Here is a 14562-nt window from a genome sequence, read left to right as displayed (position 1 = left end):
CTGAGACTGTCACAACAGAACATGATACAGCCATTTAATTATAATAGAGAGGCATTTATTAGCCAAAAAAAAAGAATTGAAATCTTCAACACTCACTCAAAGACCATTTTCCACACGGAAACAAAGCAATAAGAGCACACACAATGCACAGCTACAGAAAACCCTGCAAGCCGGGGAATATAGTAAATTTATACAAAGGTGCAATTCTATAAATTTTATTCTCAGGATCTGTAATTTAGACAGTTAAGGAAAAATTAATTACAAATTTCTAAAATTATGATTAAGTACAGCAGACCTATAATCCAAGAAATACGGTATTGCCACTGTTAGGAACATGTCAAAGGGTACATAATAAATCTGCAAGACCTAAGGAGTTGGGCTTGTCAGGCTCTCTTTGTCCAGGCTTCTCTGTCTTAAGTCTAGAGTTTTGTTCTAGCAGCGATTACTGAACAATTAGATAAATGTTACTTAGTCTGTTTCCATTTTATCTTAGCTTTCTATGGTTGTGGTATGAAACCTATAATTAAAATGCTAAGGCATTGCTCTGTCTAATGGACGTTAATACCAAAAGCTATTCTGTACAGAATAAACAATCCGTGACCCTAGATCAAAACTGCAGCAAAGAGAATGGTGAGCTGGCATAACGGTATTGAAGAAGTATCCATTCTGGCAAAAACAGACCACATAAAACAAATTCAGATAAACTTGGAAATGGAAACCAGTGAATACACTGATACAGATAAGGTATAGACTGTGCTAGAATACAAAAATAGCTGCAAGTGGACACACTGTGCAACCCTTACCACCCATCATACATTGTCCACACATAACACCTGTGCTAGTGGTAAATTGCTGTAACTCTCAAACTCAGACAGCAGCCATTCACCTTAGTATGCATAAGGGTGGTAAAAGGATAATGTCAGAGAAAAAGGGATAGATACTAGTAACTAGTAGGAAGACTAATAATTTTAACTATATTGATAACAATTGCTTTATTTAACTGCTAAGGTTACAATTAGGGTAATAGTAAATTCTTGGGTTTGCATAAATGGTGCTTTTTGCCAACATAAACACCACAAATCATTGTACAAAAAATTGGTGAAGAATGTGGCTTGGATCCAACAGCAATATCAAACCTTGCACAATCCCAGCAATTAAAACCCTGTTTGCTGCATCAGAACTACCAGGTAAATGGCTAAATTTTATTAATCTGTTACAATGTGTAAAAAGAAAGTTCACTTCTAATAGGCAGAACCAAATGACTTCTTAATATAGGTGATAATAGTCTTAATATATTCTGAACAGCCAGGTAAGCCTGTACATGCCATTGCAACAACAATGCACTTTTGTTTCAGGATAGAGTGACATGCTTGACAAGCGAAACTGTTGTTAACTAGAGACAAATGTAGATAAGGTAATTCAAATATTCTCATATCACACAGTATATGTGACAAGTTGTGGGCTACACCCCTTGTATAATTATATTGCCTCCAATTATAATATAACCAAATAACTATTAAGTGTAGACAAATCATGATATAAAATGCGTGGGAAGAATTGTATTATAGGAATACAACAATCACACTTGACAAAGAATGTGAAACCTGACAAACTTCTTAGTTTGATAATGCAAAGAATTAGGTAACTTTTTCCTGATATACATTGTAACTGCATCCTTTGTTGCTACTGTATATGGATTTAAATCAGTGCTAGTTTCCAAGTGCTGTATTTTAAAATAAAGGATAATTCTTTTCCAGAACTGTAAAATGGTTTGGGTCAGAAGGGACCTTAAGGATCTTCCAGTCCAACTCCCCCTGCCATGGGTGGTGAAACCTTCCATTGGTCCAGGTTACTCAAAGCTATATCCAACCTGGTCTTGAACACTGCCAGGGATGCAGCATCCACAACTTCTCTGGACGACCTTTTTCGCCACCCTCTGAGCCAAGCATTTCTTCAAAATATCTGTCTCATCTAACGTAAATCTCTCCTCTTTTAGTTTAAAACCATTGCCCCTTTAGCTTATCATTATCTGCCTGTAAAAGAAGTCCCTCCCACCTTTCTTGTAAGCCTTCTTTAAGTAATGGGAGGTTACAATAAAGCCTCTCAATCTGTCCTCATCTGTCCTCATAAGAGAGGTGGCCCAGTCCTCTGGTCATCTTCGTGGCCCTCTTCTGCACCTGCTCTAACAGGTCCATGTCCTTCTAATTGCTGAGGACACCAGAACTGGACACAGCACTCCAAGCAAGGTCTCATGAGAGCAGAGTGGAAGGCAATGTCTTTCATCAGGCATGCTGTGACAGTTTATTCCAGAGATTCCCGTATGAATTAATGTCTTCACCCTAACTATGGTTTGCAGACTTCTTATTCCGTTGCTAGAGCAGTACTGTTGCTTGATAGATTACAGAACCATCCTGTATCTGATTTTGAGTTAGCATTAAGATTTTGATTTATCATAAAATATATCAAACATATAATCATAGGAAGACTACCCAAAATCTGGTGCATAGAAGTATATGGGAAATGTGCTTCACCATATAGAATCTTTGAAAAGTCTGAGTAGAAACACAGACTGGGTCCATTCTCTCAATGAAATTACAATCTTTAGAAAGGCTAATCTTCCTGTAAGGATTGAACAACAAATTGCTTGTCCACTACATTACTGCTCACAACAACAAAAGTAAGATGATCTTTTGTGGGAGAGAAAAACAATCTAGATTTGGCTCACATGCTAAGAAGAGCTTTCTTCTTTTATATCCTATTGACTGATTTTGCAGCAACTGACAGAGGAATTCAGACACAGAAATACAATAAAATAATGGAAACCTGAAGGCTCATACCAAGCAGTCAGTCACATCTGCTTGTTTTTCCCTTGGACTGTAATAAGTAGTGTAATACACTTTTTATATACTGCCAAAAGTCCCAACAGCACACATAAGAATTTAAAAGTAATGAAAAGAGAAACTTGAAAAATAGCATATTTAAGAATGACCTCTTTCGGAGGCTAGTAGGTTCTATCATGGTCACAATGACATTATGTTGCTGTAGGTGTGTGCTGACTTTGGCTGGGGTAGAGTTACTTTCTTCACAGTGGATAGTATAAACACCATTTGTAGCACAAGTCCAAAACACAGCTGTGTACTAGCTACTAGGAAGAAAATTAATCTATCCCAGACAAAATCAGTACAACAGAGAAGTCAAATGCATATTTAAAATATATTGTTTAGGATTTACAAGTGAGAAAAAAACAGAGAAGACAGTACATTTAAAATTAATAAATCAAAATGTGCTAGTAGAAATGACCAAAGAGCACTGTCAGTGTTAGCATCCTAAGTCTCTGAATACAAATAATATTACTTTTTTTAACTGCTTTTGGATTACCAGCAATAAATAAGTATCTTCAGACAATCAATAAGCCTTCTAAATTGTACTTCTTCAAAAAGCCAGTTAGAAAGCAAAAATGGTACACAAAGAATTACATTGAGAAGCTCCTTCCCAAGCAACACAGTCTACTTTGAAGTTTGAGCCAACTTCAAAAGTGGTGCTGCTCCAAGCCTGTTATTAGACTAGGTAATGTCCAGAGGTCAGATCAAATTTAGATTATTCTTTTTTTAGTCTTTCTTAGCTTGTATATTGAAGAAAGAAACTTGATGATGAAAAAGCTTGTTCAGGAAAGCAGGAAATGCACAATCATGTGAAAAAAGACGTTAAAGAAGCAGCAAATGAGACTGTTAATTTCCTTCCTCTGCTTTTCCTCATTCCTTTAGGAAAAAAAAACCTGATCTCATTTTATGAAACACACGAATGAAATTGCATTACTAGATAGTAACTACAGCTGCTGCACTGTTTTATCATTTGCCACTAGGATTGAAGCCAGGAAGACAGAAGGCCCTGCCTTTTGTCCTTGGGACAGGAGTTATACAATATGTCTTTCAAACAGAACCTACCCATGAACTACAAAACACTTTTTCAAAAAACACTATGTCATATAGTGTGCAACTAAAACCATCACAAGAATTCTACTTACACAAAACTTCTGCCTTAACAAAAACAAATAGTGTGAATTCACATTTTCATCCAAAAAACTATTTTGACACTGGAAGAACTGTAATTGAATATTTTTTCTTTCTGATTTTTCTTTCTAATTTAATATACAGTAGTTGATAGAATCTAACTGAAAATATTTAACTGAAAGTATTTAACTTCACATTTCAATGAACATTAAAATTCTAACTATTTTCCAACTTACATAGCTCCATTAGTGTAGACTGTGTCACTTCCCTCCACATACTGAACCTGGGCTGGATAGACATGCTGTACCTGTTGCACGGTCTGTACTTGCTGTACCTGAAAACAAGAAAATCACAAGTTTGGGATATCATAAAGAAGTACCAATGCTCTAGTGCACCTAGTGGCTTCTAAACAATTTGGGATATCTCTGTTCTCAAAGTTACTAAAGGTATATCACAGCACTAGCAAAAAAAATTACTGCTCTTACACAATATTTGTGCTGTAAGTTTGGTGAACTGAGCCCTAACACTGAAGATGCAAGCTCATACACATCTTCAGTGCCAAAGGCAAAACTGGAGAGCACCAAGCTGAAGAATTACATTTATTACAGATGGAAGTATCATTTAATTACATTTATTCTTTTTCTTATTCTAAGCAGTAAATATTACAAGCCTTAAAATCATAGCCCAAATATGTTGCAGTAAGTGAAGAAATAGATGTTCTCATTAAGATGCTTTAGCTCTTGTTTAACTGGAGTTAAATTACAGTGATACAAGATTTTTTTGCAATGCACAGTTATGGGCCAAAACCCCCAGTTTGAGTAACCCCTTTCCCAGAATATTATCAGCTATTAAAAACTCCAACACAACCCGGTTTTACTTCAATGAACTAAACAAAAAGAGGCAGTAAGGCATGGATTATCTTCACATGTATCGCTAAGGACAGTTACTTATTAACTCCTTTGATTCATATGCTATTGCACGAATGTTTCAGGTCACGCAAATTTTCTCTCCAATCCTAATTTTTTGTCTTCTGCCACAGTAAAGATGAAGAATTTCATCTTTTACATCTTCCAGCTTTCAGAGAAGCCAAATTTTGGTCCAAGAATCTAAAACATTCTAAAGGACTTACAGAAACTTCACAGATTGACACAATTTTACCCAAGGAATTGAATCAAGAAAGTATCAATGCACTTGTTTAGCAAACAGATTTAGCATCAGGTGACAATAATTTTTCTCATATTTATTGTTATAAGGCTACTTCAATCTACCATTTGATTTTTTTGGGTTTCGTGCACTTGATGAACCCCCTCCAAGAGCTCTTTAAAAATATCCTAATCTAATACTTCCACCTGTGTTGTGTTTTAAAAAGTTCTGCAAATAAGCACATTTCCTACTTTCCCATAATATTGACTCTGACTTTGAAACAAAAATCTAGATTTTTACAGAAACCTTTCCTTATGTTGACAGTAAAACCCAAAGTCTGAAAAAGACAGAAAACAGCCGAAGTTTAGAATGCAGCTGGTATTACCATGATGAAAAATCAGATGCATCTGTCCACTAACAGAAATAAGATGGAACATGATGGCTAAGATATCTACTAAAATGCAAACTTTTAAGATTTCCCATATTAATCATTACATAAATTGAGAAATACACCTGAAATACAATTTCTCAACTTCAGAAAGTATACTTTGAAGATGTCTGCTTAATTATTAAGGTAAGGTACCTGTGTACATTTCTTCTCCTAACAATACTTAGTTATTTAATAGAAAGGTTCAGTTCTCAAAGTAGTCACAAAAAACTCTAATCAAAATTATGCACATTACTAAGACCTTAGAAAATTCTCTGAATTAAAAAACAGAAATAGCTGTATTGTGCAAACATCTTCCAAAATTAAATTATTTCTATTTCCATCAGTTTTGACTTCATAACTTAAATTAATTCACATAATCATTTCATGGAATGGGCTTGATCGAAATCCACTGTAAGAAAGACCTGTAACCTTGTAATTAATCTGTATCTCTCAAAATTCAGATCTGCCAAACTCTGACAAAACTACCCACTCACGCAATAACTGGCCAAAATACATACCTGCTTTATTGTGAAACATTTGTGCAACTTGCTGTTGTGCTATTTTTAAAGTTTAATTCTAGGCTTATTTATTCCTTTTGGGTGAGTCAATTCTGTTACCTTCAATCAATGGGAGAAGGGGAGTCATTGTTGATCGGTCCATTACAGAACACCAAACTGATCTACTTGACCTATGCTGTGAGAAAACATCTTGAAAACGGGCTTTGTTCTTAAAAGCAGTAGCTTGTCACCTGGCATGTAATGGATATGCTCCATTTTGTCTCTCAGTAGCACAGCTGGGGAAACACTGTGGAAATGACGCTGTTGACAGTATAAATTCCATGTTCTCACCCAACTACTCCCAAAATGCACTTTGTTCCCTATTCACACACACTGAATAAGGCTTAGTTCCTATTAAAAATAACCCACACCATTTTGCTGTTAATAAAGGAGACATGGTTTTCTCCCTATAACCTGCATATACGGGAACTCTACATTGTGTACAAACACAGCATTAAAACAGAGGTGATGTTCCTCTTCTATATAAGGCATTATTATATCCTCACATTCTTGAATACAAGCTGCCACCCATTTCAAAAGCATCAGATTCAGCACAGTGCAAGACCTTTCTGTCACAACTGAGACAATACTGCAGGGACAAAGTGTGTACACAGTGCATCAATGTTTGCTGTCTATTGGACAGAAAACTGAAAAATTCCAAATGTATTTCTCTTCTAATATGGAGTAAGAACAACAAAAATTTAATTTACCATGAAACAAAATACCAAAATATGTTAAAATTAAAATTTTCATTGCTTAATTTCAATTTTCTAGCAGTTTTTATGTAAGTTCTTTAACAGCGTAACATGTAGTACTTCTAGAAACATCAGGACTTTTTATGCATAGAAAGTAATTTATTTTTTAAACCAACATTTAAGAATGGATATGCTACAGTGCTATTAAAACATTTTACCTACTTTTGAAAATCAAAATGTTTTTCCTTTAACATTGAAGTTCAACACAAAGAGGGTCACTGAATTTTTTTTTCAATACAATAATTTAAAAAGTTTACAAAAAACTTACTTTGCTTCAGCTTCTCTGAAACTCAGTACTGCTACAATTAAATTCATTATCCTGACAAAGGAAGCTGTAGTCACTACATAGTATTGCAATTACTAAGAACTTTAGGGTGGGGAAGGTTAGAGGCAAATACTTTTCCTGTCAAGCTATGACAAAATAAGTAAGGAGCCTTCAGGATGGCCTTGTATATGAAACCTCTGCCATGATGAAAGTCTTTGTTGTATGATATTTCCAATACTAATTTTATTTCCTATTTTATTTCATTTTTAATTTTTTAATGAGAATTAAATCTAGTGCCTCTGAATCTTCTTTTTAATATTCAACAGAAAGAAATTAGATGTGCATATTTACTCTATATGAGCACAAAATTATTTGAGAGAAACACTATGAAAAATTGTGGAAAATATGAAAAAAGGTGGGTTTTTTCTTCATATCTGTTTTATTTATCATTATCTTTTCACTTTTTATTAAGCTGTTAAAGGAGTGCTATCAGCTAAGTCACGTAGTTTTTGGAGCAGTGCAGAAATTGTTGACTATTCTCACAGTGTTTTTCAGAGGCCTAAAACTAAATGGCCTTCTTGTATTAAAAAAATACTCCAATATTTAATTGAAATGGGTTCAAAACAGAAAACACAATAAAATATTTGTGAAACAGCAACAGTATGCAAGTTCAAAAATTATGTTCTAGGGTGGACTAGTGAACTAGCCATGGTAATTTTCATTATTTTCTGGCTGGAAAACAGAAAATTAACAAACTTGTACAGCAATTTTTGACTTAAATAAGGTCAGATAGTAGAGCTTTCATTCCTCTTGCTTCAGTGACTCTATCCTGAAATAAAAAACTGGAACAGGATTAGAAGCAAGCAGCTGAAATGTTGCAGAACAACAAGAGGTGAATGAAAACTTATTTCAATATACATGTGTAGTTAAGTTTACTAGCTGAAGAAGAAAAAAATGGCAAAAATAAATTGTATTCTTAATTATACTATCTCAGAGGAACAAATGAGGGACTTAGTTATATTTTATCTATGAAAATTTGTCAACAAAATAAAGCATATAAAAGCATACTGAAATGCTGAAATTACACTGAAGCATGAAACAAAATATAAGAGTGAACTTTGATTTCCAATAAAAAGTGCTTCTGTTCAAAGTACCACTATGCAAAGACTAGAACAACAGAGCAATATATATATCTAAGGGATTTTTAATTCCATTTTAAAAAGAAAATATAATTATCCACTGTGTCTTTGCAAACAGCTTGGATGTGCAACATTTTCTGTCCTTGGAGATAAAAATAATTTTTTTCCTTCATTAGTATGGATTACTTTTGGCAAGTAACATATAAACAGCACATGCTGTAATATTCTAAGCACATTCATATTTATATAATGGCTAATGTCAGCTCATCATTATGTGTTTCATATGCTAAACATTATTCTGCATTAGGAGCAATTCTGATTAGCAGAAGTCTGCATCTCCAGTTAATGAATGATAGAATGCTTGTGAATGCAATGGCCACCGAATTCAGTGAGTGTAAAGGAATGCTTTGCCCAACTTCAGATGCATGGATATATTTTTATGAAATAGCTTAATTTTAGTTTTATTTTTCCAATTCTTCCACATCACATGGCATAAACTCAAAAGTGAGTTTTATTTCGAATCCTTAGAAGCTTACTGCACTGAGCTGAAGACTGCCTGTTGAAAAAGCAATCATATATTAATGAAAAATCCCAGTATTCAAGGAAACAGAAGACTAAGAAAATTTCTTAGGCTATTTAAACAAAATTTAATTACATTCCCACATTTCTGCTCTTACTGTAGTTGCCTTTTGCTCCTTATTCCCCTCTATCCCATCTCAACAGTTTCATGCAACAACATTGCTGTATTGCATGAAACCAGTTGCCACTAGAGCCACTTCTGCAAAAGGAAAAGTCCTGGTTTTCATAAATGGTACCTTTATTGTTCCTATTTTCAGAGCATTACAGCAGACTTTTACAAGCTGCATATTAACACCAGCTATATGGAAATTAGGGATTTGTTTTAGCCATAAATATTGTAAGTTACTCATTTGTTGATTGCTTTTTTCAAAAGACAGGATACCTGAGTACTAACATGGCTGAAGAGAAAAGGCTCTTAATCTGCCCTTCTACTTACTCAGCTTGCTCCTTTTCAGGGCACAAATATTTCACTTTGAAAAAAATGTAAATTTTTTGTGCATGTAAGAAACATGTTGTCATGAAATCAACCCCAAATTCATGCATTCAGGCAATGTCATTTAAATATGGCATACATACAGGAATAGAAACTTCAGAAACAGAAACCTCCCTAGAAAAATTAAACACTACACATTTAATATTAATTAAAACAAATTCATCTAAAATTGCATTATTCACTAGAAAGTACTAATAAATTACTGCAAATCATGATATGGAAGTTTCAGCTTACACCAAATTGTTCTATACACATGGAAACTTGTGTTGCAGTACCTTGAATTTAACAAAATCTACGAACTGTCCCATTGTTTTTAGCAACGTATATTCACAAGAAAATATAATCAAAATTTGAATAATCACACATAATTTGGATACAGCTGAAATCATTAAGCATGTCCACTATGAATCATAGAAAAAAAGAAACCATATTTTATATACTCTTGCCTAAAACCTTCTCTCCAGATTTCAACTTTGGTAACTTTGAATGTACAGAAATAATAAGTCCTCCCTCTGCCATCAATAGAGTGTCTTTATTAAAATAGCCATTATAATGGCTCTTTCTCCTAATTTTCTTTAGGCAACTTGACTTATTCCTACTAAAGGAATATAAAGGCAATATTAATTTTATGCCAATGAAATTTATACACAGGTCATTCCTCAGGACAGATCATACCTGCAATTTCCTCAATACAGCGATTGTTTTTATATTTGCTATTCCTTTTTTTTTAATCCTGCAATTAAAATTACCTATCCCACCTACATTCTTCATCACATTTCCTGCTGGCATACCATAGTCACATCTTCACTCTTCCCTTCCTCCTCACTACTCCCATAATCTCTCTCTACACATATCTCCCATACATATGTGTTTCAACCACTGCAATACTGTCTGCACTGGACTTTCAAACATTCTTGTTGGATCTTCAATCCCCATTCCTTTAGATTTCTTTTCTCAAACATTACGCTGATTTTACAGTCAGTGTTAAGAGTCAGTCGGAAAATATAATTTACTTTTTCCACAGGGAAAAACAATCGATGATGGTGTATTCAGTACAAGGTGATACTCAGAAGTAGCAGTACTAAACGAGATCTAGGTAAAGGTGATCAGGAACAGTTTTACACACTCAGATTGGGCAACAAAAGTACTGTTTGCTGTTCTTATAATCAAGGAAGGAAAATCTTATCCTTGGCTTCTGTGTTTTGACACACGTGTAACATTATTAGTGGACAACTAGCATTACTTTAGAAAAGACATAGACATAGACAAAGTTGGTGACAAAGATTAATGCATTATTTATGTGAGAAAATATGTTAAGGAAAACTCCCAGTCTGACCATTCATGAGACTCTCAGGCAGTCACACTCCCCATGCAGAGACATCAGCTGCTGGCTTGAGGTCCCTTCAGTAGGCAGCTCCAATCAACAAACAAGGAGCCAATTCTATCCTAGAAGTTTTCAAAAAGGTAGAAACTTCGCACAAACAAAGTTCACAAATACCAAAGTCCTGCTCATTCTCCATTTTTCTGTAAGAGTAGAACACAAATGCATAGAACCTGACCTTACAGTTCAATCAATACAAATACTAGAACTGCTATAAAGTATCCTATATAGCACTAACTTTTCTTTTACCAGTTTTTTACTGGCAAAAACTTTCTGGTAAACTCTCAGTTTACCAGTTTTCAGTCCTTCACACTGACCAGTACTTCATAAATTCAGTATGTAATATTAGACCATTGAATGTACATCTGATATGCTGTAAACAAGCAACCATGTAGCACTACCAAACTGCCATCTTGTATCTGAAAAAGTGAAATACAGAAATAGCAAGGAACAAGTCATATAAATGACATGTATTAACATCTTTCATCATGAAAGAAGATATAAATCAAACAATTATCCAGATTGTATTTCTCCAGGGAAAATAGTCTTTCACTCAGAAATCTTACAAAAGAGTTATAGACAAATCTCCTACAAAGTTTAGCTAAGTTCAATCATCATACTGCAGTAATGGAACTACAAGGCACTACAAACCGAGTCTACACAATAGGAAAAAATATAAGTGAAATGTATGAGACTGCGAAACACATATATAAAAATGCAGTGGCATTTTTATATATGGCATTTAAGAACTTAACAAATGCTGAAGAGTTTAATTTAGAGAGAAGTGCTCCGCCAGCACAGAAATGAATGGCACTTTTTAATGAAATATGTCTAGTTTTCATATTAGTGATTTGGAAAATGGGAAATCAGATTTTGATGAAAAACATCAAATGTCATCCAGAATACCCATCATATGGACAGTTAATTTCTGTGTTTTCTGGAAAAGTCCTAGACAGTCATCATGGCTTTCACACTGAATCCCCATTTTCTACCTCCATACTTTTCCTTTTTAGCTCTCCATTTTCTTCTGCCTCCATTTCTTCTAAAGTTCATGGATGCTGCATAGGAGTAACCACCTCATGTAACAGAACAGTGCACTGTGCTGGCTGCTACACAAATCTTCTTCCTTCCCCAGCAAATTCACATTATGAGTTATTGACTGTCGTATCACAAAAACTTTCATAACATTGTGCATACATCTGCACACATTCAAGCCTAGAGGTGCAAAGAACAGTTCTTTTTTCATATTTACATTTGTATTGTACTTGGACATCCAAACAGATGAAGAAATTATATAGTCAGTAATTTCAGAAACATATGCATTATTTCAAGGAAAAAATGTAAATATTCAGTAACAAAAAGCAAATTTCTGTGAGCTACTGCATGAATTATATAATAAATAACAGCTAGAATCATGGATGAGTACTATCAGAGCTTGTCAGATGCTCTAGTAAAGGAACAGATCCTGAAAATAGCTTGCTTTTCTCTGGTTATTTTAATTCCAGCAAACTGAAACTGATAAAAGCAGAGCAAAAGTTCCTTTAGCAGTCTTGCACAAAACCAAGTTATTCATTATATTGTAAAGAATTATTATTTAATCTTCTCAAAATTAACAGCCACATACCTGTTGCTGAACTGGTACTTGCTGTACTACCTGTGTGGGAACTGCTGCCTGGCCAGCCACAGATGTCTGTAAAGTCACAGTTGAACCTGTATCCGCCCCAGTCTCTGATGTCTGCATTGTGATCTCTGAATAAAATTAAAATATAAAATCCAAAAGTTAGTGCATAATGTTTTTATTTGCCACTTACATTAGCACACTAATTTGTCCTTTATTTCTATTAATATTTTAAAATTAGCTAGTACCAATCTTGGTATGAGCCCAAAGATTTTTCCCCCTACTAGCACACGAGTTTGCATAAATAGAGTTTTAGGTTATTTTTATCTTACTTATATTTGAAATATCTTTTGCTGACATACGAAGAAATGCTTCACTTATCTGAGCTTTGTCCCTTTAGGAGTAACTCAGAAAAATCAGCGGCAGATCCTCTCTCAGCTTGTAAATAACGGGTCAGCATTCAAAACCATTTTTTCTCTGTCTTGCTGAATTACACTAAAATCTCTATACATTCAAATTCAAAGTTGAACTTGAAGCAGGACACTGAATGAAGGCCTCTACTCTGGAAAGCAACCTCTGAAAAGCCTTTAATCAGTCACAATGAAAAAACCACTCAAATAACCTTCCTCAGTAGAAAGCATTAAAGCAATTATGCAGGTTTTTTTTTTTACTCTAAAACCATTTAGAAATACACAAATGGTAGACAAGTGCCTATGATCATGACCCTGATATTTAAAGGGAGCAACAAAATTTGGGCAGAATAAATAAATGGTTCAAGAACCAAGGAAAATACCTGACAAAGAAAACTTATCAGAAAAACAACCAAGAATGGCATGCCTTCATATGAAACACAGATTGTGAGCTGCACATTCCTCAAATTTGACAATACAGTTGAATAGTGACAAACCAGAATTAATTCAAAATTGTGAATCATCCTTTTTTTCCCTTTCTTCTTAAATTTCTTTAAAGCAGTAGATGATTAACCAGTGAAAATAACAAACAGATGAGCAGTTTCTTCTTCACCTGGTATCTTCAAAACAGAAGACTGTATGTGTCTGTGAAGAATCACAGTGAACAAACACAAATTACTAGTCTATAATCCAAATGTTCTGTGAAAACCTTTGCTGCTCTCAGTCTCTATTAATCTATATTAGCTACAAGATACTTTGGGAATCTGAGAACCACTGTCAATAAAAATTAGTAGCTTTATCATGCATAATAAAAGAGATTTATATGAAAAAAAAATATAGCTACTTAGAATGATCTATGCAAGTCATTTTTTTTCAGTTTAACTCAGGAGACCCAGATGGCTGACAGTGAAGAAACTTTAATCCCTACCACCACCACCAAATAACAAGCTCCCCCAAAAACTCAACAATATTTTTTTCAGACAAAACCATAATAAAAATATTGAGGGATATACCACTAGATAACAGGAGGAATTAATTACTGTATGAAAAAAAAATTCAGTATTCTCCTTGCGGAACCAGCTGTCAACAGCAAACTTTCAAGGCTGGGTTCCACAGCAGTTTAAGATGATTTAAGACTGGGTTTCTGCAGTTCCTCTTTCCAACTGTCTCTAGTTCACTTTGCATTTAAATGCAGCCACTGCAAGGCAGGAAACAGGTATATAAATTTGGTATGAGGTCAGGCGATAGGGCAAGGACCTTGCCAATTGGGACCATTCTTGGTTTAAACTCCAGGAAATCATGCCAATGAAACACCTGATTCATTTAAATTCCTGTTCTGAAATATTCAGAAAGACTTGATAAATTCTTGATCAAAATAATTTCAGTTTAATCAACAGACTCTCAGAGTTTCATGTTAACTGAACCCTCTACTTTTAAGCAGTGGATGCACTTCAGCATCCAGCACACTTGACAAAAATCAGTATACAAAAGAATAAAGATTACAGATTCATTCAGATTACGTTTATATATTAAAATCTTAACAATTGAAATGGATGCCCACACAATAAATATGGAGGAGTTGGAAGCCTCCATGCTGCTAGAAAGTTACAACCTAGTTGTGATTACTCAAAATTGGTGAGATGAATACCTTGGCTGGAGTGCAGGTTGTTCAGAAAGAACAGGTGAGGAAGGAGAGATGGGTATATTGTGTTTGTCTGGCAAGGCTTGGGTAGCAAGCAAGGGGGACTACGTGGATGGCTTCTCTGAGAAGCTGCCAGAAGG

General features: G+C 34.6%; 1 protein-coding gene across 1 annotated transcript in view; it reads right to left on the bottom strand.

The window, feature by feature from the left end:
• Positions 1 to 14562, bottom strand: part of RFX3 (regulatory factor X3) — a 109116-nt gene that overhangs the window by 44399 nt on the left and 50155 nt on the right. Inside the window, exons 2-3 of the mRNA XM_041426919.1 lie at positions 12377 to 12501; positions 4247 to 4344 (exon numbers count right to left, since the gene is read on the bottom strand). Coding sequence (XP_041282853.1) covers positions 4247 to 4344; positions 12377 to 12493 — 215 coding nt within the window. The 5' untranslated portion in view covers positions 12494 to 12501. The remainder of the gene's footprint in view (positions 1 to 4246; positions 4345 to 12376; positions 12502 to 14562) is intronic.

Source organism: Onychostruthus taczanowskii, unplaced genomic scaffold (genome assembly GCF_017590055.1).
Source record: "Onychostruthus taczanowskii isolate IOZ18803 unplaced genomic scaffold, ASM1759005v1 scaffold96, whole genome shotgun sequence".
NCBI classification, from domain to species: domain Eukaryota; kingdom Metazoa; phylum Chordata; class Aves; order Passeriformes; family Passeridae; genus Onychostruthus; species Onychostruthus taczanowskii.
The sequence above is the reverse complement of the archived record's forward strand: the minus strand, read 5'-3'. Positions and strand labels throughout refer to the sequence as shown.